Genomic DNA, 27,025 nt, shown 5'->3' with positions numbered 1-27,025 from the left:
ATTAACCGTTTAACAAATATTTTCAGAAACTGAAACAATAGCAAACTTCATAGCACTGTGCTACAATTTTCTTCCCTTGTAAAGTCTATGATATGATTTTCTGCTGCCCTTAAAATGTGTTACAGATCTTTCCAATAAAGATGTGCGCAAGTGACATTACAAATCCTTTAGAGCAGGCAATGTCAGTTTTTGAAAAGTTGGTAGTTTTCATTTTTAACATAACCCGGCCTGCAAAAATCGTATAAATGTCAATGTAAGGTTAGCATTTGGACATATGTATGTTATATATGCCAGCTAGATATTTCAGAACTACAGTATTTTAGATATTTTGCCAATTAGAATAATGTAAATTTTGCACTAAAAATGCAAGTCTGGCAAAATTTCTGCAAGTGTGATCTTGTTCTACAAGGGCAAAAAGAGAGAGAAGGCACTGTTTTGTCAGCTATGCAAGTTTTATACATTATTCATTCAGATTCTTCAGTTTAAGATTGATTGGCTTGCAAATAAAAAGCAATTTTACAACAGACAGATAGTCCTCAACCTATGATCATATGGTCAGTGACTGTTACGAATTATGATTCCACTGAAGAAATAATGATTATGACAGGCCATTAAGAATTCTAGCATGATTGAGACCCGATGCTTAGCAATTTGTTCACACTTACAGCCAGTTGTAACCACCCTACAATTGCAATCATGTGGTTGCCATTTGCATCCTTCCCTGTCAGCTTTGCCAGAAAGTCAACCCTCCCTGACCCACAAATCCTTCCCAATCCCTCTATGCTTTGCCATATCTACCATTAGTCCACACCTCCCCAGTTCCACCCTGACTTGTGTTGCACCCACACAGTCCCTCTCCAACTCATGTGTGCACTTGCACAACCTCAGGCATATTCCCTAACCCGCATAGTGTTTCTCACACATCTCCTTATACTCTCCCCAACCCATGTGGACTTCATGTACCCACTTTGCATTCTTGCGTACCTCACCAATAACTTCATTAGCAAACAAATTAGGCACCATCAACATTCCACGCTACTGAATACACCAATGCTTACAATTTTACCTGTTTCGAGAAATAAACTCTAATTGTTCATATGTTCCTTGCACATTATGTTTAACAATTCTACCAAGGAACAAATAGATTCTTGCAATGTTTTGTTATACCAAAACAAAATCCATATTCAACTACAGCAAAAATATAATAAATACATATAAAATTCCATTCTAAAGGCTTTGGGAGACTGTTCTCACTGTTGTTAAAAATTAAGAAAATTAAAGTTAAAATTAGAAATGGCACTATCCAGAGATCAGCTTATAATAAGAGAACATATAAAGTAGAATACATTTTCCTCAGATTTGAACATTTTTTAAAAATATATTACAAGTTCTTCTAAGTAACACTGCAAGGAATAGGTCTTTGTGAGAAGACAAAAACATGTTTGCTCTTGCCTCAGTAACATGCAGTCTTTATTCATTTGAAGAACTCATTCGAGGTAATGTTTGTGTTTGAAAATTTATCATCAATTTATGACTGTTGACAGATTAAAGGTATTGGTGATCCAAGATAGATAGCAAGCTCAATCTTGGTTCTTTTAAAAATTATACTGTCTAATCTCATAATGATGAACCTATGGCACATGTGCTGGAAGTGGCACACAGAGCCATCTCTCTGGGCACACCAGCTGTCACCTGTTGCTCTTCCAGGTTCTGGCGTGCACCGCCCAGCTGGTCTTTGTGCACTCATGAGGTCTTCTGCACCAGCCAGCTGGTCTTCCGGTTGCTAACACACATGTGCATGCAAAGATCAGATGGCCAGCGGGCATGCGCATTAGAAACCACCTGGCCACTTGGTCTTCCGGTTTCTAACGTGCATGCACATGCGCATACATGTTAGTAGCCGAAAGACCAGGTGGCTGGTCTGCATGCGTGCTCTGGAGCTGCTCTCCTGCTTTTCGGCATGTGCACACATTTCAGCACTCAGTTCCTTTTCTTCTTGGTGCCAAGAAGATTTAACCACCATTGGTCTAATCCTTGATGACTAATAGCGTTCATTATCTTGGAGAAATTATACAGCAAACACTTGATGATTTTTCTAAAATGAAAAAGACAGGTAAACAACGCATAGCTCCTTGCCCATTTCCAATAGTGATTTTTCAACTATCACTGCCGCTGATAAAACAAACAAATGTGTATATGCAGTATAAATAGATACTTTAAAAATTACAGGTAAGAAGATAGTACAATTTTTTTCTAAGCAATATTAAGGCAATTCCAAGTTACACAGATATTTAAAGAAATCCACATTTGTAACAAAGCTGTGAGTAAAAATGTTACAATAAACTACTATAGTTTTCAATTCCTTTATATTGATGCTAGGAAAAAAGGCACAAGAAAAAAATTACTACCTAATTGCAAATAAAATCACTAATAGTTACTTAATTTCACTGCTAAATTTATCCTCTACTCTATATTTCCTTTGTAAGCTTTTTTCTAATAAAATTCTGGAAATTGATTTCTTCTTTTATGGTAGGGCATTTAATATATTTAATACATTAATATCTTTATATTAATTTAATATTTTGAAAGCTACCTTGCAGGCTTTACTTATATTATTATATAAATAATTAAATAATATAGAGTCATGAGAATATTTAAATATACAAACATGATGAGATTAATGCCTCCTTTAGTACTGAATTACCTTAATGATAATTTAACACTGAGTAAGAGAAAAAGGAAAGAAAACATGGATGTCTAAATAAAAAATCACTGTAAAAAAAATATTTTGCAATATTTTCAAATATATTTGGTTATTCCCCATTTGTCTCTTCAGAGTAACACAATACAGCATAAATGTAACAACATTAATGGAATAATTTCTTGTTTACTCGTTCTTTTTTCAGAGGTTATAAAGATACAGTTATGGGAAGCATAAAGCAGTTAAACTTCTATGACAAGATTTGTTGAAGTAAATTAAACATAGCTATCCTATTATTATATTCAGTAGCAATACTCTTCTATACTGCAAAAGATATATGATTCAGAAGAGGCTACCATGAAACTTTAAAAAAAATCTGTAATGAGCTCCTTAATACAGTGGCTTATTCTCCAGTCACTTAATAATATACTGCTTTTTAGCAATGAGTGAGTACTTTCACAGCTTCAACATAGAATGACAGAGAGTTACAAAATATAATTTATTATTTTATCACTCTTACTAGCTGCCTGATATATTATCAAGACATGTGTAAACTTCCTTTTACAAATAAAATCTAAGCCCAAATAAAAGGACATTTTCTTAAAAGGAATTAAGGTGATTCTTCCCTCTCCCAAATGATTATTTTTTGAGTGACCTTTCTCTGAGGATTCCATACATTTTTTAAACAGTTTCTCCCCTTTTCTACTCAGTGGAGACTCCATGCATGTAAAGGATATTCCATAACAAACAGGACTGGTACACTTTTGTCTCAATTACTTTTGAATGTGAATAAACTGTTGCAGCATTCTTTAATGACAGAACCAACTTAGGTGAATGTAGACTTGGAAGAAGCATGAGACAAAGTATTGCCAAAGAGTGTTGCTTTGCATGCTGCTGTTAGGAATCATCTGGAATTTCCTGGTGGTCTCCTATCCAATTAGTTCCTAATCTTGTTGCTTTGCTTTCCAAGTCCAATTATAATATTGTTTTAGAGCAAACAGTGGCCCATCAGTTGTCATTATAAATTATTATACGTTAAAGATCAATAACAATGCCACCAAAAAATCCTGCCCACCCCCACCCCACACACAAACACACACATATTTATCGAAATATAAAAGCTTGGATTTTTGGTTGTTATTCTATTTTGTGATTATGTTTACCTTTTCTGGACATGGAGGAGGATCAAATCTCTTTGCACAAACTAAAAACACATCCGGTTGTGGCTTGCCATGCTTTACTTCAGGATCATCTCCCAAGACAATATGATGAAATAAAGCAAAGAAGTCTTTGTGTCGGCTTGTTTTCATTTCAAATGTCACTTGAGATGAACTAGTAGCAACAGCTATGGGAATGTTATGTTTGTGTAGATGGTGGATTAGCTTTTCAACTCCTGTGTAAGAAAGATACACAAATACTTTAAATGCACTGATTGATACACACACAAAAAACATGTGCACACAATTTTCTTACCTTTTTCCCATCTCTCTCTCTCTTTTTGCCCTACCTTGCTTTTATGGATAAATAACAATTCAAACAATAATCCTATTTGTTTCTGACTATATGTATATGTACTGTCTCCCCTTCCTTTCCCTTCCCCCCCAAAGGTAAGGGATTATACACACACACACACACACACACACACACACACACAACACACAGACAGGTAAGCTGGCTCGGACTTCACAGAGCTAATTCTTTGGAACTGATAATATTCTTGGCATTCCACTACGTCCTGCCTGCCAAGTCTGAGCTGGCAGCAATTATAAATTAAAGTCTTACTCACAGAGATAAATGGTTCTTTTACTTCATAAAAATCACAAGGTAGTCCACAAAACAATCATTCACAGAGAAAATCTGAAGTAAGTTAAACTTTTTCCTGTACGAAGTTTAAGGAGAAAGCACACCCACTTTTATCCCCTGTGTAGCTCAGTGTGGCTCAGTGACTCAGCTCACTCTCTGACCCTCCCACGCCTCCTACGTTGCTGCTCACATTTCTCCCTACGACGCTGCTTGGGGTCGAACTAATACTCCTTCTCTTCATTCCCTGTCAGGGGCTGCTCCGACATGTCTTCCTCCTGATTCATCTCAGGCTGTTCCTCTTGGTTGTCTGATGGAACCTGAGGCATTACCAGGGAGGAAGGTCCTGGGGAGGAAGGCATTGCCAGGGAGGAAGGTCCTGGGGAGAAAGGCATTCCCACTTCCTCCCCCTTATCTTCCAGGTCCTCTTCCTCTGACAGCATAGGCTCAGGAATCGGGGCCACAACACGTATATATACCTAAAGTATCTAATAAAAGAAAATATTCAAATAAAAAAATCCCCAAATAATACCTTTATAACAAATAAAGAAGTTACTGTTCCCTATGCATACACATACAAACATATCCAGGTAAAATATATACCGAGCTTCAGTGGCGCAGTGGTTAGAGTGCAGTACTGCAGGCTACTTCTGCTGCAGCCAGCTGCCTGCAATTTGGCAGATCGAATCCCACCAGGCTAAAGGTTGACTCAGCCTTCCATCCTTCTGAGATGGATAAAATGAGGACCCAAATTGTTGGGGGAAATATGCTGACTCTGTAAACCGCTTAGAGAGGGATGTAAAGAACTATAAAGTGGTATATATAAGTCTAAGTGCCATTGCTATTGTACATACAAAAGTTGTGAAGATCCATCAACTGATTCCCACAACTCATAGATCTCCCTTTCTATGAAGATACCTCTCAGTGACAGATGTGTAAGGTCTCTCTCTATTTAGCATAAACCACACTGGGACAGACTCTACATAGTCTATGTATTACAATAATGCATAGAAAACCAGTGTCAGGGTTCCAAGTAAAAAATCCTTTTATACTTTTATTGGAAATATCATATTAGCACATATCTGGTGAAAACCGACCCTGAAAACTCCCTCAGTTTTCACCTTATAAAACATAAAAGATTTTCTACTTTCTCAAAACAATCAGTCACATGGTCCAATCACCATGAAGTCTGGAAACTGGGTGGCATCACTCCACCTTCTTCTGACCAGGTATGAAAATGTCCTTGGTTCTCAAAAGAGAAAGTATTTTGTTGTGGCTACGAAATTCCCTATTTCAAATCCTCTCTCCCTATCCCTCAGCTCCAGTGTGACAACACCGAAGTAGACAAAATGGTTTCGGTCAGGCCAGCTTCAGGGTTGACAGCCAGGTTGCAGTAGTGGTTAAGGCATCAGGATATAAACCAGGAGAGTGAGTTCTAGCCCCATCTTAGGCACAAAGCTAGCTGGGTGATCTTGGGCCAGCCATTGTATCTCAGCCTTAGGAAAAGAAGCAATGACAAACTATTTCTAAAGTCTTGCCAGGACAATTGCAAGGACAAGTCTAGGCACTTGCTAGGTGTCAACACAGACTTGAAGGAACAATAATAACAATAAAAAAAGCAAAGAAGGAAGCCCTGTTTCGATGTCATTTGATCATGTGAATATGGGAAAGCATTTTTGCCTTATAAGAAGACATTAATAAATCCTATGCCTCAAAGGCCAAAAAATGAGGCCAAAGAAGCTTAACTTTCTTAATCTTATTCTGATTATTTATGTGTACAAATACATTTATTTGGTCTGTTTTACTAAATGATAAACATACAAAAATATTTGGGAAGTTTCACTTGGGAACACGATAATCAAAATTTATCAATCTCTCTTTAGCTTGGCTAGAGAAAATTGAAAACTTGGAAAGACAGAACACTTACATGTTACAAGAAAGAAATTGTAATTTTTAAATGACATTGCTTAAGACGCCCTAACAACTGGCCATTCAATAGTAAAAATAAAAAAGAGGCTGAGATATTATTAAAACACATTAAAATATTTCTCTAATTATTGGGCTTAATCTTATAATCAATTATCCTGGGAACAATTACATTTGTTTCAAGAAATACATTTGTATAAATACAAATTTCAAAATGTTGGTATCTGACCTGCTATTGTTAGAAACTAATTTTTTCATTGAGTAAAACTAGTTTAAAACATTTTTCAGCTTCTTATATCAAGATATAGGAAGCTAGGTGAAAAAGGGAAAATGAATTGCCGTAGGTTTCTTATATGAAAAACAATGCAATCTGCACATTGTTCTGTATTTAAATAGTTTAGTGTTCCACATAACCTCATTTTAATGTTTCAAAGATACCTTTCTCTTATGCTAAATCCAAAAATAGATATTTTCAAGAAACCTTGTTTCTATAAAACTGACGGAAATAAAAAGTGATTGATTGTCAAAGTATTAATTTATGACATGTCAACTTAAATAAATTAATCACATTTCATTCTTCTAATATATATTTAATAGGCTGCTCTAGCAATTAGAACATTATACATTTGCAACTGAATCCAGCATATTAGCTAACCAAAATCCAAGTCCTTTAATTATGCTACTCACACGTACTTTGCACAGAGATATTTTTACACAAATTCAAATTAGATTAGTCAAATTAAGGGATTTCTGTTTGAAAGATTGATGTACTAATCCTTATTAAACATAACACATTCACACAATGTCTAGAATTTAGAAGAAGGTTCATATTTATTAATCACAACAATTAAAATGTCTTGCTTGATTAGTACAACATGCATATAAATGGCATAAATAAATATCAAATAGTTGCCAAATGTGTCCAATTGCTGTTACAGAGAGATAGTGCTTATAATTGCCTCATGATTTGTAGAAGAATCGGGTAATAGATCTGAATGAAAGTATCCTACTTTCACAAACAGGAGGCTATAGATACAGGAGGCTATAGATACATGCAAGAAATAGAAGAAATAAATTGCAGTTATGTATTAAAGAACTAATATATATCAATATCTATCTGTCTGTCTGTCTGTCTGTCTATCTGATGAATGTTGTGGTGGTGGGTAAAAAAATGGAAAACTTGCTTAGAATGTTACTGTTTCAGTGAAGAGAAATAATAAAAAAATTCAGAATGAATATTTGGGGAAAATGTGCAACCTTCCAGATGAAATATGATAAATGTAAAGGGGAGATGGAAATATGTTGGATAGCATACATCAGGAAATGGAATGAATGAAAGGAAAATCATGTTTCACTTGCTTATCGTTGAAATCAGAATTATGGAACTCTATAATGAGGAGTTATGAATGTAAATGCAGCAAATTAGAATTTGATAAAAATGAAAAAAAATACTAGAGTAAAAGCAAAAAGATATAGAAAGAAAGAACAGGAATGTAAAGAAATACTAGAAAACAAATTCCTGACTGAATGATTGAAAATTGATAAAAGAAAGTAGATGTGGAAGCAGCTCAGAATGGTGGAAAAATAAATATGTTAGAGAATGTAATTATAGGTGTTACATATCTTTACCTAGTTACAAAGATTAGTTATGCAAACCAGAAGAATGAAAATGATACTTAGTGGAATGAAAACACTATGGTCAGAAAAAAACTTGCAGGTAATAAAATAAATTCAACAAAAACCAAGAACAAGACAAATTATGTTACAGAGTAATAAGGACTGCAAAGAATGCAATCAAAAGCAAAAAATAGTTAAGATTTCAAAAAGAAAGAAAAATGTAGAATAGTTTTAATGGAAATAAAAGTAGTTATGCAACTAAGTGCAAAGGACTAAGTAAGGAGCCTTCAGTAGAATAAATGGAATTAAAAATAAATGTATTGAGATATAATTGAAATGAAAGAGTCTGTTTTATTACAGATTTATATGGAAATGACAGTAATACAATAAATGGAATTAAAATGACAAACATTAAGAATTCAAGAAAAAAATATAAGCAACAATTGATAAACAATTGAAAACCCTAAGACTAGATACATATGAGTTATTAAAGACATATTGAAATAGTGGTATGTTTCTGGAATAGTGATAGAAATGGTTAATTTATATGTAAAAATTGCATCTGAAACCTGACTAATGCTGAGGGAAGGAGGGAGGGAGGAAAGGCAGACAGGCAGGCAGGAAGAGGGAATGCAAAATTTTATGGGAAATAGTTTATGGAACATGATGAAATAGCATGAGAGTAACTACGTGGTTATCAGGAGTTGAAAATAACTTGATGGCAGATAATCAGTCCTGAGAAATTATAATGAAGAAAAATTGAGACAATAAGAAAGGTGCAGACAAAATTTTAACCCTTTGCTAGATTTACTGAGAAGTTTACAAATATGAGAAAGTTTATTCATTTATAGAAGTTCAGTGGTATCTGCTGTATTTCATTAGGCGTTTTGCTCTGAAATCCTAATGGACAGATTTGCAGAATTGTTGTACTTTTCCAAAAATACTGCATCTAGGAAATTATTTTGTTCATGGCATTTCCCCCATAAGACAAGTCTTCAGAGCACTAAATGTTAAGAATATAAAATAGTAATTTTACGGGTTTTTAGTCAACTCTCTAATTCAAAATCTGAGAAATTAATTTCCATTGTTGTGCTACTTCCTGATTAGCTAAAGTTCATTAGAATCCATACCGCATAAACAGTGCCGCAAAGTATTTGCTAAAGTTAGTGATCCAAAGAAGAAAATATGAGAGACACCAAATTATCTTTAATGTTGAAGCAGATTATTAGAGACTGCATTACTGTGGCAATAACTTCCCAAATTTAGACAAACATGAAATATAAAAGTAAATTACATTAAAATATGTTTTCAAATGGTGGACTGATGATAATATTATAAAGAAGAAAATAGCTATTCTACCAGTTTATTGCTTTTTTTAAAAAAAAAAAGTTTTATACCGGTAATACCAGATACATCATTTGAATACATTTGAACATTGGATAAATACGCATCTCATGCATATTTATCCTATGTTCAAATGTATTCAAGTATAAATATAAATAGATATATCTGAATCACTAGTCCTAAAATAAGAAAAAGCGAACTTGTCTTTTAGTTGGTATTGGTCAATTCTTATAATTTGTGCAGAAGCGCATATTGAAAACTGGCCATCATCCTCACCTCTCATGCAGATGCTACATAATGGCGCAGAAAAGGTTTTTCTCTTTCAGAACATTGAGGTATCTTTATCTATCAAACAAACTTTGATCAGCTGATGGAAGGAAGATGACCATCTGTAGTCATATAATTCGGAAGAAGCCCTCATTATTGCTGATTGGCTTTTTGAAACTGCAACAGCTTATTTTTTCTAACATCACTTAATTTCTATTATATAAAAATATTATAGGAATATATTCAGGAGTGGGATTCTATGGGTTCTCACCTATTTATTAGAACCTGTTCTTAATTTTCTAAGCAGTTCATAGAACCGGGTTGATGGAAGAAATCTCCTTTTGTTTTTTCCATTTTACAGGGCTAATCCTGTAAGGCAACTAGGAAACATTCTGGTAGTGCTGCTTACAGAAACTGCCTCTCCGTTAACCCTTATTACATTCTTGGCACTACACCTAGACTTCCTGTCTCTCTTGAGTTTTTTTTTCTGCTTTGCTATTATTTTCCTTGACTTTCGTAAAGGGGAGGGGTTGTTTTAAGCTTTTTACACTGCTGTTGGGAGGAAATATTCTCCTATGGAATGATTTAGCACTTTCAAGAAATAATTGAATAACAAAGCAGAGCTGCCAGAAAGAAGCCTTTAATGACAAGGAACCAAGATGAGTGACATTCAGCAAGGCTTCTTGGCTAGCTAGAAGAATTGACATTCAAATGTGAGTTTACATACCCTTTCTGAGTTTTGGTCTAAAACTGGTTTTTGGTGAAGTTTAATTCTGTGCTTGGTGACGTTTAATCCTGTTTTTATTGATGGGATAATTTTCCCTATTCAGCTTTGTTTGGAAGGAAAAAGGTTAATCTCTGTTTCTGAAAAGAAACTGGGTTGAGAAATCTGGCTAGTTCCTGTGTCTATTTGTTCTGGTAATTGGTTTAACAAGCAACAGCTACTGTTGTGATTTAATTATTTGTATTGTGTTTGAATTTTTTTCTGCCTCATGGCTTCTTTTTTTATCTGGGGAGAGGGGGTCTTCCTTCACTGCTTTAGTGGTATCTGGCACTGTCCTTTTGGGTTGTACTTCCAAGAGGCAGGATGCAAGCTTGGCATTGATTTTTTTACTGCCTTTCTGGGGGGCATGTGATCTTTCCTTAAATCTGGATTTCTTTAGGTGAGGTGAGACCAGCTGGTGCAAATGGATCTAAGGATTGCTTCTCCTGAGTGTGCTCTTTCTGGAGAGCTTAAATGACCTCTCTGCTAAAGGGTTTCACCTTATGAGCAAGACTTGGCTGCTGATAGTTATCATTGCATTAACTATTTTAATTTCTCAAGGTGTTCTGGCACCCTGCCTGATTTGTAATTCCAGCAGGTATTTTTAATCTAATGATTTGTATTTAGGGAAGCTTTTTGAAAGCAAAAACGCTTTTTGTATTTTTCTACAGGTAATCCTTGATTTACAACAGTTCATTTAGTGACCATTCAAACTTACAATGGCACTGAAAAAAGTGACTTATGATCATTTTTCACATTTACGACCGTTGCAGCATCCCCACAGTCATGAGAGGCCAGGCGAGAAGAAGCGCCCCTCGATATGAGTTATGTCGAGTTGGCCATGCCCACCAACCAAGCCACACCCACAGAACCGGTTGTTAAAAAATTTGAATCCCCCTGAATATATCTAAGTCTTTCTTAAGTTCTAAAGAAATGCTAAGTTAATCAGACACAAGAAAAAAAGTATCTAATCCATTAGGACTGAAAGTGTGAAAATGGAATTTGATAGGCAAACACAACTGAAAACACAAAATACCTGGCATCAACCTAGCTGTAGGAAACAATTTTTCTTGCATGATTTTACTTTCATGTAACAGCTCTTCTTTGGTGATTGGAAGGTCCAGTGCATCACGAATGATTTCTGCTCCTTCCAATGCTTTTTTGCCCATTGCTAAGGATTTCACATCCCAAGTGTAGGTTTTCCCAAAGCGACTGCAGATTTCTTGGAACACAACAGTATAAAGATGTTCAGTATCTGCGGAACAAAGAAAGCAGAATTAAAATGATGTTTTCAACAAATAGTTAGTCAGATCAACAAACCAAGAGTTGAAATTGTATCTAAATAATATTCTATCTTTTCAAATAGTATAGGAGAAAATCCTCAATACTAAATGACCAATCAGAAAAGGTGGACTATGGATAGTCCTCACTTAACAACATTAGGACTTTAAACACCATCATTAAGCAATGCGGCCACAAGTCAATTCCTGACTTTGCTAACTTGAAACATTCTAATATATTGTTTTGAGTTTAAAACTTACAGCACAACTTCCATTTTGTGTCCATCTAGTTATGTTTTCCATATGAAAACTTTTCATCTTTTCTTTTCATTTTCTAATTTATAAGTCCTAATTTACCACGTACAAATAAATATGCCCTATAATCAGTGGTGGCATTCAATTTTTTTCTACTACCGGTTCTGTGGGTGTGTCTTGGTGGGCAGCTTGGTAAGCATGGAAGGGGAAGGATACCGCAAAATCCTCATTCCCACCCCACCCCAGGAGAAGGACATTGCAAAATCCCCATTCCCACCCAGTCAGAGGTAGTATTTGCCAGTTTTTCGAATCAGTCAAAATTTCCACTACCGGTCCACCAGAACCCGAAGAATACCATCTCCGATCCTAATGTATTTATTAAATAAGTCTGGGGCCCGATTCCTGTTTTATACACTGTTTCTGCGGGACACGAGCCCTTGATTCCTGCTCATTTATTCAAGACTATGAACTATGACACTAATAATTAAATTCTTAAGAGCATAATGGGGATAACTTAACATTTGTTTATAGTGGAATATTTTCCAAGAAAATACAGGTAATGGCACATATTAAATAAGAAACGAAGTAACAAGTTGGAGTCATATTTATCCTAATAAAATTGGTTTCAGACCAGGGTTTTCAGGGAAGGGGGCTTTTAAGATATCTTTACCCAAAGAAAGATCTAAAGAGAAGACAAAACCCAAAGTCTATAAACTGAGCAGTAACCAAATATTTTTGTCTTTTTCAACAAGGGAAAAACATATAACCCATTTTTACATCTCTAATTAGATTGGCTCCATCATCTAATCTTCTTAGAGTAGAGGTCCGGATGTCTACCTTATAAGACCATATTTAAAAGTATGCTGTTATTGATTGCAATCTAAAATTGTAAGACATTCAAATAAAACAACACAAGTAAAAATTTAATTTTTTTAAATTGGAAACAGAACAATAAATTTGGAACTGCTGATGACAAATGTAGAAGGAAATCTATTACCCCAAGGATAATACATATTCTATACTAAAAAATAATTTGTTTTTTCAACTTTTGAACAAAACATTAGTTGTTGTTCAGAAGATATACATTATATTGCTGCTAGCATCACTAGATTTGCAACTAACTATATTAATATATAATACTAAAAATTATAATGAAGGAATTTAAGAGCAAATAAGTTTTCCTTAGGCTACTTTTAAGAATATAAAGCTTAAGGCTAAGGATCAACCCTTTTCTCAAATTTGTTATTTTAAAATATTGTCTTATGACCATAATGGTGGCTACCCATTACACTCATAAGTTGTGACAGTTGTATGGTTTTATGACTTTTTTTGTGGCAGTCATTAAGAGAATGCTGTGGTCATTAATCAAGATTCACCATGGGTGCCATTTTGCCAAAAACTGGAAGTAAATGCCAGTTTTCAGCAAAGCCATCGTAAAATGCAGTGGCTGGCTGCTGGATGCGGAAAATGCCTGTAAATGTGGCTATGTTGCTGAGTGCCCAAAGTAAGATCACATGACTGCAGCCATCACAACTTTGAATCCAAGATGTAAGTAGTCCCAAAGTAGATCTATTGTAACTTTGACTAAGCGAGTTGTACCTGTGGAGGAACAAATACCCCTATCCTCTTGAAATGCTTAAAATTAGTTTTTGATGCATTTAGAGGAGACAATGATATCTAAGATCAAAATGATGAAATTCTATTTTTTTGAATTGGACAGCTGTTACTGAAGGAAGCTTGAACTTAAGAAGAAGGGATAAAAGGCTATAGCTAGAAACTAGTCAATATGAGCTTCTAGTACATTATTTCTCAAATAGTTTCTAAGGTTGAGAAACGCTAGTTTAGTAGATTGTTAAATTTCAAAATCATGAAGGTGTTTTACCTTGAAGATTCAAAGACAGAATAATTGTAATTGACCAAATATTCAACTTCAACTGCTCCCTCAATTTTTCCAAGTAACCTATTTTCAGATCTTTCATAATGTATAATATAAAGTGGGAACAGTCTTAAAGACTGCAACCAGCTTTTAATCTGCTATTGTGATACTTAATCAGAAATATACAATTTGTACAGAACAGATGGACCAGATAACTGAGAAATGTACATTATGTCAGTGTCATCTGTAGCAATAAGTCACTTCATCTGATTTCTCAGAAAACTTACATCTTTCAACATCTTATTTTTCTTGAAAATGCATGAAAATACAATTTTCATGTTTTCCTAACATATCTAAAAGAAATCCACCACTGATTTCTTACATGCTTCTAGGGAAAAAAAGTGTAAAATTATATTTGTACAGCATAAGAAGTACACTTTCACAAAACCCAGCTTGTTTTTAAATTTTCCAAATAATACGATGCTAGGATATGTTTGAAATGGTCTAGACAAGACCAAATTAGGTATTCCCCATTAGCTTAGTTTTTAAAATGCCTCTTTAAGTGCATATAATAACAACTGAAAAATAACTACTGACTTTTAATTTTATAGACAAAAAACCCCCACAAAGCATAAGGCATAATAGTAAGTATCTGCTTATAAATTCAAATTCTCTGCACTGAATTTCTCTAAAGTATTTTTGTTCAATGGGATCTGCTGTTTCAGAGTTCTCTTAAGCTGGATGATTCTAAACCAAGTATCAAACTCAAGGCTTGCGGACCAGATCCAGCCTGAAGTGTGCTTAAATTCCCACAGGGCCAGCTTGGAAATACCAAAGGACTGGCCCACGGTGCCTCTGGATGGCCTCCTGGAGCATTCTGCCACCCAAACGGGGTGAGGATACTGTCCCATCTCTCGCGCCCTGGCTGGCCAGCAGAGAACTACAATGCTGCTCCACCCTCAAAAAAATACAGTTTGACACCCCTGATCTAAACTGTTAATTTAAGTTTTATATTCAGTTATATTAAGGTTCCAAAAATAGTTATATTTTATTCTGTAAATTAAAAGAATATTCCATAATTCATAAAATACTTACAATATCAAAGAGTTAAGTACCTTTTCAATATAATCATAGGAGGCTGAAAAACGTAAAGCATCATTACGTTTTTCTCAGTCAGCACAAGGTCAAATGTATTGGTTCTGATAGGGACCAAGCTTGAGGATACAAAAGGAGGGGGGACCCCCCCAAAAACCCCTGTTCATTTGACAGTTCTACATGATGCAGTCAAGAAGTTGACATGATGGGAAAATGACGGTACAAATTATTACAATACCTAATTCTGAATACAGGGCTATTAAGTGCTGAGAAAGCATTGTTTCTGCCTAAAAATAAAGACCACTGATTTACTTAACTGAGTAGAAGGGCAAACTTTATCTCTTCTTGCATTCTTCACTGATATCTCAAAAAATAGAAAATGACTGCATTTCGTTTTGATCTTAGATGAACGTGTTTATACTATTTAATAAAATGAAGTTTATATATTTAATATTTGATTGAAAATGATATAATTTAAAATTTTAGGAATGAATAAGTTCTTAGATATCAGTATACTAAATCTGAGAACACAATTATCTAAATAAAATAAAAACCAATTACATTAACAAAACAAAATAATCAGAAGAGCCAAAAGAATGATAGAATTATATTTATTTTATTGGATTCTAAATATATTTTAATTTTACAACTCCATAAACAAGGAAAACCATGGGAAAAAAAAAACAATTCCTGTTATTTACTATTTGGCAAGGATGCCCCAAGAATATCTCCATATAGCTTAAGCCTAGCAAACTTATATAAAAAATAAAAATAGTGCTTTATAAATTAAAAACAGCTATTTCATTGTCAATGTTATATCAACAGATCCTTAACAGTCATATTAAAATCTTCAGCACTCAGCAATAAAAAACAAAGCATTAAAAGTAGAAGGTATTTAATACAAGATAGTTGATTTAGAAAAATGTGTCTTTTATACTATAACCACAGTTTTAGTAAAGAAAATAGACATGTACCTGCCCCATACCATTGGTAGATTTCATTTAAGTGATATGCATTTCAGGGTTCAAGACACTGTGGGTTATATTGAAGTAGTCACAAAAAACGAAATTATTATATAGTATTATTCAACAGCCTTCAGAGAAAAATGTATTGCATTAAGTGATCAATAAACTTCATTTTAGCCAGTTGAATTGCCTTAAAACTTCACTTGATTGTTAACCGTTTTTTATGAAACACACTCCCAATGATTTTTTGGAGTTACATACAATTAAGAAATCAATAAATAATGCCTTGTACATCATTTAAGAATTTGAATATTTTAAAGCAGTAATGATGAACAATTTAAAACGCTATAGCATAGCTTTTCCTATAAACATTGTAAGTACACAAATGAAAAATTAGCAAAAATTCATTCTTTAACTATATTTTATAAACTCTTGAATGAGTAGAATAATGATTTTGTCAAAACTTTGCACATAGATGGGTAGAAATATTACTGAATGTAGAAACAATTTGGAAAGGAAGCAATGTTATCATTTGTTTTATTTACTAAATTTATCCCCAACATTATCTACTGAGTTACCAGTTTATAAGCTATATAGCACCATAACAGTTAAAAAATCCATAGTAGGTTAAAAATATAAACATCAATAACAATAAAGAAAAATCATTGCAGAACTATAGCGGTTTTTACAAATTCATCATTTCAAAATAGATTATATAATTACTATGAAGCAGCCTAGCAATAACATAAAGTCTACCTCTTTGCGGCATTTTCATGAATATAGGTAAGCAAGAAAGGGGGTACAACAAAAGGAAAGGAGATTAATAAATTATTCAGATCTAATGTCAACAAAAAGAGTGTAAAAGAAAATTACTGTGGCAATGTATTTAATAGGGCTCCGCAAAGGGCACATTCTACAAACTAATTTGAACAATTTCAGATATGAAGAACATACCAAAATTCAAAATTCACTTTTACAAAAGGACAGACTAATTTTATATGCAATGTTTTAAATGTACACAAGCAGCATCAGAAATGGGTAAGAGTATTTTAAAGCATGTCTGAAAACTAAAAGTTTTTGTAAATTATTTTTACAGTAACAAAAGTGTAAAATATTACTGTATAATTAATATCCATATCTAATCATAAGAAGCTGGTCAGTAATAAAGTATTTGATTTGATGAATGAAGGCCCAATAATGTAGATCAGTGCCTTATTAAACTAAGATCTCAAAGTCTGTTTACTGTGCTTACAGTTCCAATAAATATAGGTAGTTGATTTACAACCATTTGTTTAGTGACCTTTTGAAATTACAATAGCACTAAAAAAGGTGACTTATGACTGCTTTTCATACTTACAATCATTGTAGTAGCCCTATAGTCAAATAATCAAAATTCAGATATTTGGCAACTGGTTCATATTTATGACAGCTGCAGTGTTCCAGGGTCATGTGATTGCTTTTTGCAACTGTCTGACAAGCAAAGTCAATGGGAAAGCTGGATTCACCTAGCAACTGTGTTACTCACTTAACAACTGCAGAGATTACATAACAACTATGCCAAGAAAGGTTGTAAAATGGGGCAAAACTCACTTAACAAATGTCCCACTTAGCAATGTAAATTTTGGGCTCAACTGTGATCTAAGTTGAGGACTACCTGTAAATAGACAAATGAAAGAAAAAAAGATGTAATAATATAGATAAAAAGATCTTTCTACTAACATTATCAAATCAGACCTCTCTGACTATATTAAATGCCATTCAAATTTGTACTATGTAAATTTCTTTAATATGTATGTAAATGTATTTAATATGTATCATTTTAATATTTGTCACTTATATGCACTTACACTTGCGATCCTATTTAGCAAACTTTCCACTTCAGTGTCTGTCAACCTCAGCAATTTTAATACGTGTGGATTTTAACTCCCAGAATTCCTCAACCAGCTATCTTGGAGTTGAAGTTTGTAAAACTTAAAACTTGCTGACATTCAGAAACACCGAATTAAAGGAATCAAAATTGTAATCAAAATTCAGTGCAATCCTGGACAAAGTGAACTGTGGTTACAGTCCTTTTTATTAAACAAGGCAGTTAAAATTACTGTAAGGCCCACTCATGTCTTAAGGATTGCATTTTTCTTAAAAGGCTTCAACTCGTTGTTTTTTTCTCTTTTCTATACAAAATGCTGTGCACATGAAGACGATCTGAAGCGTCCACGTGATGATAGAAAGGAAGACTGTTACCGTCATGCCAAGTTGTATAACCACTCAATTGTACTTTGGACCGAGGGCTCCACAAATAAAGCAATCGTAGCCCGCCTGTTGGCTTTGTGCTTTCCTTCTACAGCAGAAGGACATTCGTGTTTGTGTGTGCACGCTTGCAGGGGCAGTTTTCAGAATCTGAGTTACTAGCAAGGAGGCGGGAGAAACCACAGGCGGAAATCGCCGCCTTTAACACACAACTACGAAGCAATAGCTGCACTCGGCTCCAGTCCTGCAACCAGAGAGCAGAACTAATCCGCGGCCTTCTCTCGCCACGAACCGGATTGCCCAGCTGGCGGATGCAAAACAGCAAAGCGTAAATTACGCACCCAGAAGCAGACCGTCCATGTCAAAGATCAGGTGAGTTACAGGCTGCACCGACGGCAGGTGGCACGTAGCCATTGCGCTGCAACAGCGATCTCTGCCAAGAACAGAGCTTAGGCAGGGCGTCCTTTCTGCCCATGCGCTACGACAAGAGGGGCGTGGCTTAGGGGGACGAAGAGGAGTGGCAGTAGTCTGGACTTTCTCCGGTCTCTGGCTGAATAATATTGGTTGGGGGCGGGAGACAGCGAAGGGCAGTGAGGATTGGAAGCGAGGGCGCGGCGAAAGCAGTAGTTTCCGCCGCACATGCGCACCACGTTTATTTTCTTTCAGTGTTGAGGCGTGGGCGGTGAAGCTTCGTTCGTGGGTTTTATTGTTCTGGTCTTACCACTAAAATAGGAAAGGGTGGCAGGAGGCAAGTCCTGCGAGGAAGGCAGCGGTGGGCGATTCAATAGACACAAGCATGAATGACCTGCAGGTACATAAACAAAACCAAAAAAACAAAAAAGCCGCAGGTATTGAATAACGCTGCTTCGTTGGATCTCTCTTTTCGTAAAGACTTCTAAGAAAACATTTATTTATCTACATTTATGTTTTATGTTTATGTTTTCTAAGAAAACATTTAGTTGGAAATTCAGTCAGGCGTTTCAGTCCTAGAGGAAGCTCTCCGTAGAGGCCACGTGCTGGGTGTCCATCACCCTTTGTCCCGCCTCTGGGAAGGTCTGAGAGAAGGGCCAAGTTTGCCACCCTAGAGGGGTGCCACCTTCTGAAGGTGGGGGAGTTCCCAGGAATCCCAGCAATGCACCCAGACAGAAAAAGACATTCACATAGGATTTGGCCCGAAGTGGGAAACAAAATAAGTAGCATTAAAACTCCGTGTTGTCCTCCTATAAGCATCGGAATCGCTTTGATCCCAATACCTTTATGGTATTAACTTAAAAGCAATGGCAGTTTAAATTTGAAAAGTTCCTTTTAAAGGGGAGGAATTAAAAAAATGAAAAATACTGAGCACCGGGAGACGTAATCTTATTTTTTGCAGGGAACAAAGCTGCATGTCACTATTAAGACTGCACTCTTTATTTCAAAGACCATTTCGAAGATGGAATACTTCAGTTTAGGGTTAACTCTAGGTGATTTGAGAGAAAAGAAAAAACAGTCCAGTTGCCTCATAAAAAAGCACTTTTTGGACAACCATGACCTGGATAACATAGAATCTCTCTAGTCCTTTAGCTATACAATTTGGGACAATACCCTTTGAATTGTGTGGGAGTAGGAATGGATTTCCAGAGGAAAAATTGCAGGCTACAAGAACAAGGAGCATTGAGGACACATAAACCTCCAAGTGCTTTAACGACCCTCTAACTACCAGCTGTCTACAAGGAATATAAATCCTTCCATTCCCCATTATCCTGCCAGAACTGAAGAAGCTTCTTGGATGAGAAGCAAAATGTCTTCAAAAGAAAAAAATCCAGTTGCCTCCAGAAAAACCACCTTTGGGACTGTGTGGATGATATTTTACTATAAATATGTCCTATTTTCTTTGTATGTATATTTATATTACTAAGTTACATCTCTCTGAACTGAGACAGAAGGAAGACCGTCAGACTATGCTATGGTCAGATAAGAGGCTATATATTTATTTCCAGTTCACATAAGGAATGGGAGCATGGAAAATATTTCAAAAGTTCCTTAGTTCTGTGGACTGGAAATAAATATATAAATTATTTGTGATAGAATGGATTTGAAATCAGCTTTTGACTTTATTGCCCCCAAATAAGATAAAATATAATAGTTACATAGATTATAGTTACATTTAGTGTCTACTAGATCTATTGATGAAATGTTATGAGAACAACATGCAGATTTATTACAGTTGTCAAGGGCATGTGTGTGTTTGTATATGCATAATTTCAATGGAATTAAGAGTTCTTTATTTTTCCTTCTTCAATCAAAGCCATTTCCCTTAGAGCAAGAAAGATGTAAGTTTAAGGATTATCAGAACTAATTAATCATTCTTAAAACTACTGTAGTGGCATAAAATTACTTATTTTGTTAATTAACTATTTTATGAATGCATACATGTAAATAGGCCTGCCTATATTGTACATGAATTTGCATCCCACCTACTATCAAAATTCTAGGCAATTTACATTTCAAAACAAAAGAAAACATGAAAATACAAAATACCATGTAACAATGTTAATAATAAAATGTATCTTCCATCTTAAACATCTATTGGAAAAAATACACTCTTTACTCTTTTCTGAAATGTCATCAGGAAATGAAACATCCTAATCTTAGATGGGATGGAGATTATTCCAGAATGATGGAACCCTCTTGCTGAATTTACTGAGTATAAACATCTCCTGTATTTTTTAAGCAGGATAGTCTCTCCTTGTTCTCCCTCCCTTCCCCCCCATCTCTGTTTTTCTGTATCTTACTTTATTGTACACATTTATGTATAAAACAAGTAGTACACTATGTTATTTGTGTACTATGGAATTTATACACTATTAGAGATTATTAACACTAATCTTTAAATCTTCAGAGATGAAGAAAGAAATCATGAACATTACCTTTAGTATCTGAAATGTCAGTATTGTTAAGTATAGAATTATTTAAATTTTGCATTTAAAGCTAAGTATGTCATTAATAAATAAATGCAACATACATCATATTTGTTATGCAATTAAGGTTTCAGTTTTAACTCAATACTTAAGGTGTCTACTGTACTGTTGCTTATTGTTGCTTATGCATATTAAAGACCAAACAAAATATAGAATAAGAAAAGCAGAAAAAGTTTTAGAAAGGTTCTATGTCTGCCTCCTCACTCACAACAAAGTGGGACGGGATATACCCTTGGAAGTGGGACGGGATATACCCTTGGCAATCAGAGTTTTACATGTAATAGCCAGCACTTTATTTTGCATTTGCAAACCAATTAGCAGCTACTGTGCCTCCTACGTATCAATGTTATTGTGCTGGTTTGTCAGCAATTGTGCAACTATATTTGCTATTTCAAGGAAGTCCCATGTATAGCCAATCAACAACGGGATAGTTAAAATTATGAGTATATGTGGCCAGATCATTCCATAAGGACTGCCATCACATTTCCTGCTCAAATCAGGATGATCTTTTATAGGTAAATAAAGCATCTGCTGATAATCTGTGAGATACATAATGCATCTTAGGGCAAACTATTTTTCCTGTTCCTTCTTTGCTGTAGCAACCAATTAACCAATTCATGGTGACCAAGAGAAAAGAATTATAAAAATATGTTTCATCATGAAGTGACTTTCCAACTCAGTATTGTATTGTTTATTTAATTGAATAGTCATAAGACCTTATCAATAACATAACGTAAATATATAACAAGACAGAATACAGATAAGTTAGATATATAAGAATACAGTAATGAAAACATATGTGGAAAACCAGGGAGTCAGAAATCGGATAATAGATCACCCTTGCAGGATACACCAATTTGTTCAATATATTGTGTTCTTAGGACTGCTGCCTTGATTATAAACTTAGCAGTCCTACGAACGATGTGTACATTAGAGGCCCGGAGGAAATATAACAATCTGGTTTGATTCCCAGTGGGCTGTTCTTTCCAATAGAAATGATAAATATTTAAGCCTAATAGGGGCATATATTTGGCAGTTGAACAAGATGTGGGAAATATCTTCAATGGCAGATGAACCACATAGGTAGGTTCTCTCGTGGTATGGTACATGGCTAGACATGGAATCCAGTAACTCAAATCTGGCTCTGGTATAGGCTCTTCTCTGTGATTGTGGCATACCCATTGAAAGGTATTTTTCAGGTTGGAAGATGTTTTTATTCTTAGCCAACCATCTTATAGATCTGTTTTTTGCTAATAATTCCATGTCAGCCTGGGCACTAATATCCAAGACTGTTTAAAAATTTCCCTTGCCTGGGAAGCCCTTGACAAATATTGGGTAGAAAACCCATGTCTTAAGATGGCTCTGTGGAGTTGACTGGCCCAGGAGTTAAATTGGAACTTATTTAACTGTTCAATTAGGCATAGTTTGGGAAGTCTATCCGAATCCATTGATTGTATCTTTAGCCAGTATGTAAATGTTTTAATTATTAAGTGGCTATGTAAGGAGTGGATACCCAATTCCCCTCTGACTGCTGAAGCAGAAGTGTTCTTATCAGTCCCCAATAAGTGACTTAAAAAGCAGGTCTGTGTTTGTGCAAGTGGGGAGGCTTTATTTAAACCTCACAGTTCTGCACCCTATGCCAGCATTGGAACTATTTTTGTCCTAAATACTTTCAACATAGGGATCAAAGTGCCTGGGTAATTATGGTTAAATAATTTATATAATCTTTTGGTGCTTATCTCAGCTCTTAATGCACTACTTTTAAAGTGATTAAACCAAGATCCTGTATTAGTAAAGACCACTCCTAAGTAGGTGTAAGAATTTACTGGTTCGATTGACTCCCCCTTAATCTGCCAATTATATTTCCTATTTTTTTGTGTTGAAAACCAACACTTTGGATTTGCTTTTATTAGTATTTAAGAAATTCAAAGTACAATAGGTATTCAGCTTATACAACAATCTCCTCAGGCCTATTTGTGAATGAGCCATTAATACCATGTCATCGGCATATAAAAGAGAATAAATTTATCAAGAATCTTTGGCATATACAAATCTACTGCATGCAGGAATCCTGGTAAATCATTGACACAGAGATTGAAAAGCATTGGGGCTAAAATGCAGCCCTGTCTTATGCCAATATTGATAGGTATGCTCTTAGACAGGGCTCCATTTACGCCAGTACGGATTTTCACATGGGTATTTGAGTAGAGGGCCCTAACCAGAAAAAGGAGTCTGGGCTTCATGTTCAGGTCCGCCAATTTCCTCCACAAGATATTTCTGTTTAATCAAAAGCTGCACATAGATCAATAAATGCAGTGAATAATTTCTTACCCATTTTTAAATACCTTGTTACCAAGTGATATAATATGAAACAATTGTCTATGGTAGATCGCTCTGGTCTAAAGCCTGCTTGTTCCTCCACCAAAAGATGATTCTCCATAACCCAGATTTCAATTTTGCTCAACAAATGCTTTGTATACATTTTAGCAACAATTCCAATTGGGCTTAGTGGTCTGTAATTAATTGGATTGCCTCTATCTTCTTTTTTATGTAAGGGAACAATAATGGCCACTTTCCAACCCACAGGTATGTGGCCAGTATTATTTATAAAAGAATAGCCCTGCTAACAAAGGCGCCCACCAGTCCATATAAGTCTTAAATAATTCCGGGGGCAAAAAATCTTCACCAGGTGCCTTACTAACTTTTAATGATCGAATAATGGATTTAATTTCTGAAACAGAAACAGGGGGCCAGATAGGGAGATTTTCTAAAGTTAATAAATCATTGCTTTGGGTATGCATAGAGTCCTGATTGGATTTAAAAAGAAGATTAGAATAAAAATTCTCCCAGGTTGAAGCAGGAATGGGAATATCAAAATAAAATTTACATTCCTTCAATATACCTGAGACAGCATTCCAAAAGAAAGCTGAATTTGACCCTTTTGCCCAAATTTCCAAGTCTGACCATAATTTAGTTCTAAAGGAAGCCTTCTTTGATGCTATCAATTTCTTATTATCACACCTAATTTTCAACATGTTGCTATAGTTTTTTGAGGTGGGACATCGCTGAACCCTACGCATTGCAGCTCTCAAATATTTTCTACTGTGTGAATAGTCAGAATCAAACCAGCTAACTCCCAACTTGTTGGCGGTTTCTTATCGGAAGTTTGACAGTAAGAAATTTCTTCAATGAATGACCTAGATCGTCATAATGGACCATAATATTATCTGAGCCTGAAGATGGATGAGAAATTAAGCTTCTCCAGATCTGAGGTTGTGCAGAATCCAAAAAAATAGATAATGCCGCAGTATCAAATTTGGCCCATTTGAGTTTTCTATCTTGTCTCACTTCCAGGTTTGCAAAAAACCTTTTGCCACAAGATGAGTTTCTCCGTGTATCTGAACTGCCTTGAAATAAAACTAAAATTGGTTAGTGATCACTACCTTCCCTCACATGGGGGTATATCTGTGAACCTCTCAAGCTTTTCTCCCTCGAGCCGCTTGGAGCATCCAGAGAGTGGGAGGTGCTTCTGAGTCCTCTTCTCACGGGCTGAGCTTCAATTGAGGAACGCTCCGCCCCCTCACGTGGCTCCATGCAGCGTTCCCCAGTTTTTGCTCAGCCTCGGAGAGACAGGCTGTTCACAAAAAGGCTCCTTGGCTAACTCAGGTTTTTTTTTTTTCTTCCTGTTGCTACTGATTTATCGATTCTGCAAGAAATCAGGTTTGCTTTTGCCTTCCTAGCCCCTGCGCAAAGGGTATCGACCTAGGGGGAGGTTTTTCCCTCGCCCCTAGGGGCTTGAGCGGGTGGGATCGCAGCGCTTCGTGCGAGCCCCCCCATCAATTCGCATCTCTGCCTCTGCGCCGCCTCAGCGGCTTGCTAAATTCGCACCCAAGGGCGCTGCTGGTTTATCCCACACCTGAACGACGACCGTTGGGAAGGGCTAAATTCCTCCTCACAGCCCCTCTAGGCATGCTGAGCTAGTCAGAGGAGCCCTCCCTTCCATCCCGAGAGGCCCCGACGGTAGCTCAGCTCGCGGCCGCCATCTTGGTGCTGCCTCGTGGTTGGGCGCCATTTTTCCTTTATTCTCCTTACTCCGCTGCGGTTGATTCAGCTCCCATTTGACCCCTTGGGTCACGAGCTCTACTCCTGGGTGCTACCTCGACCAACCTGGTCTAGCACGTTCGTTGGCCTCCCGCAGCTCCACTCAGAGCGAAGTTCAGCAGTCCCCCCGCTCCAGTCTTTGTCTGGAGGCCTACTGCTAGGCCTCTCTGTTACAGGCCTCAGGCGTTCATTTGGCAAATTCGGTCATTTACTCAAGCTAGCCTTTGTTTTCCGGTTTGCATAGTTGTACAGTCCAATTTATTTAACCTTATTATCGTTAAAAAAAAAAGAAATAATTTTGTTATTAATATTCAATCATAACGACTATCAAATAAAAAGACTTTTAATAATAATAATAATAATAATAATAATAATAATAATAATAATAATAATAATAATAATAATAATATCATTTGGCTATCTTCAAGTAATTTCCTCCTGGCTTCATAGTATATACTAAATTCCAAAAGGGGGTGCGGGCCAGCTCAGAGATCATTTGGCCTTGGTCGTAGGCCGAACTCTAGGTGAGCCAACCGCCTCTAGTGAAATTTATACATTTTCATTTATTAAAATGGCGGATGAAAATTCCTCTAAATGCCCTTCTTTGAAGGCTAAATCGAAGTCTTACCACTTGCGCAGGCAGGCTAAGGAACCTTCCAAGGCCTCCCAGCGAGACGCCTTAAGGCGCCATAAGGTGTTGGAAAAGGAGTTTGATAGGTGTTCCAGGGAGTCACCTCAGGTGCCTCCAGCCCTCCCTCCTTCCATTCCCTCCACCTCTACTCAACTCCCCCCTCCAGACCTTTCTTCCCGATCCAGGCGCAGCTCCCCTCAGGGTCATCAGGTCCTGGGACCACCGACCAGACAGACTCCTGAAGCCACCTTCATGCCTATGGCCGCTAGTCTGTGCCAAGAGGATCCTTCCACAATGGAGGTTCCAGCTCACATCAAAGCATGGATGGAACTGGCTATCCGCCAGGGTATTGCAGAGGGGCTGCAACAAATGTCCAGACCCGGCTCCTCCCCAAGAGCCCCCGGACACGAGTCTCTGTCCATGAGATCCCTTCCAAGATTGGATCCTCCTATTGGTCAGGTACTCTTACAGAGGGATAGCCCTCTTCTGGAAAGGGACCAGGAGGAGGAGGAAGGGGCCTTTGACTATCTCAGGGAAGAGGAAGAGGAATCCCGGATGGGATCTTCCTGCTACAGCGAGCCCCTCCTAGAGGGAGAACTGAGCGAGGGGGAGATGTCGGAGGATGAGGGCTTTCCCCCGACCAACCTCCACTCGTGGGGCTGTTCAAGCCTCACATGTTCAAATCCCTTCTGTTTAAGGCCAAAAACATTTCTGGCCTACTTCCCCAGTCTCCCTCCGCTGCCCCCTCCACATCGGAAGCCCCAGAGGACTCCATATTCAAGCAGCCCATGGTGGAGGCCGAGGTCATCCCGGCCCCACCCATTTTCTCAGACCTTGTGGCGAAGCAGCTGGCTTCCACCGGGCCCCGCGCTGTGCCTTCCAGTCAGAACAAGAGATTCTTCAATCTCGACTCGGACTTTGTTAGTCTATTAGACATCCCTGAGGTAGATCAGCCCATTGTGGGCCTAGCGTCCTCCTCCACCCCCAGTGAGGCCCTGGAGGCGCTGAAGCCCGAGGACAAACGGGCAGAACTGGCCTTACGCCGTGCCCACCTATCCGATGCTTGGGCCATTAGATAACCAGGTCCTCAATCCGGTGGCTTCGCCAGTTGAAGCAGGATCTCCCCTCCTCCAACGTACGTGCACATCAGGATATAGCCAAGCTTGTGGTGGCAGCGGAATTCTCAGCCAACACCAC

The 27,025-nt window shown here is 36.7% G+C and overlaps 2 protein-coding genes and 1 non-coding gene across 7 annotated transcripts in view; 2 read left to right on the top strand and 1 right to left on the bottom strand.

Annotated features, from left to right (window-relative positions):
• PUDP (pseudouridine 5'-phosphatase) overlaps positions 1–18,586 on the bottom strand; it is a 37,383-nt gene extending 18,797 nt beyond the window's left edge. Inside the window, exons 1-3 of the mRNA XM_026707347.2 lie at positions 18,478–18,586; positions 11,455–11,673; positions 3,865–4,094 (exon numbers count right to left, since the gene is read on the bottom strand). Of these exons, the coding sequence (XP_026563132.2) occupies positions 3,865–4,094; positions 11,455–11,673; positions 18,478–18,550 (522 nt within the window). The 5' untranslated portion in view covers positions 18,551–18,586. The remainder of the gene's footprint in view (positions 1–3,864; positions 4,095–11,454; positions 11,674–18,477) is intronic.
• The window catches only part of STS (steroid sulfatase), a 241,759-nt gene continuing 232,827 nt past the window's right edge, over positions 18,094–27,025 (top strand). For 2 of the 5 annotated variants that reach the window (XM_087938374.1, XM_087938375.1), the window contains exon 1: positions 18,193–18,508. Coding sequence is in view for 1 of the 5 variants with exons in the window: in XM_087938373.1 (XP_087794499.1) it covers positions 18,495–18,508 (14 nt within the window). In the remaining 4 variants the exon portion in view is untranslated. Of the gene's footprint in view, positions 18,509–27,025 lie in introns of all 5 variants that reach the window. The other 3 variants (XM_026707342.2, XM_087938372.1, XM_087938373.1) reach the window with 3 other exon arrangements.
• On the top strand, positions 19,122–19,301 carry LOC148125120 (Nuclear RNase P). The gene has a single exon (XR_015744595.1).

The sequence above is a fragment of the Pseudonaja textilis genome, chromosome 8 (genome assembly GCF_049901715.1).
Source record: "Pseudonaja textilis isolate UNSWEBS1 chromosome 8, rPseTex1.2, whole genome shotgun sequence".
NCBI lineage: Eukaryota > Metazoa > Chordata > Lepidosauria > Squamata > Elapidae > Pseudonaja > Pseudonaja textilis.
The sequence above is the reverse complement of the archived record's forward strand: the minus strand, read 5'-3'. Positions and strand labels throughout refer to the sequence as shown.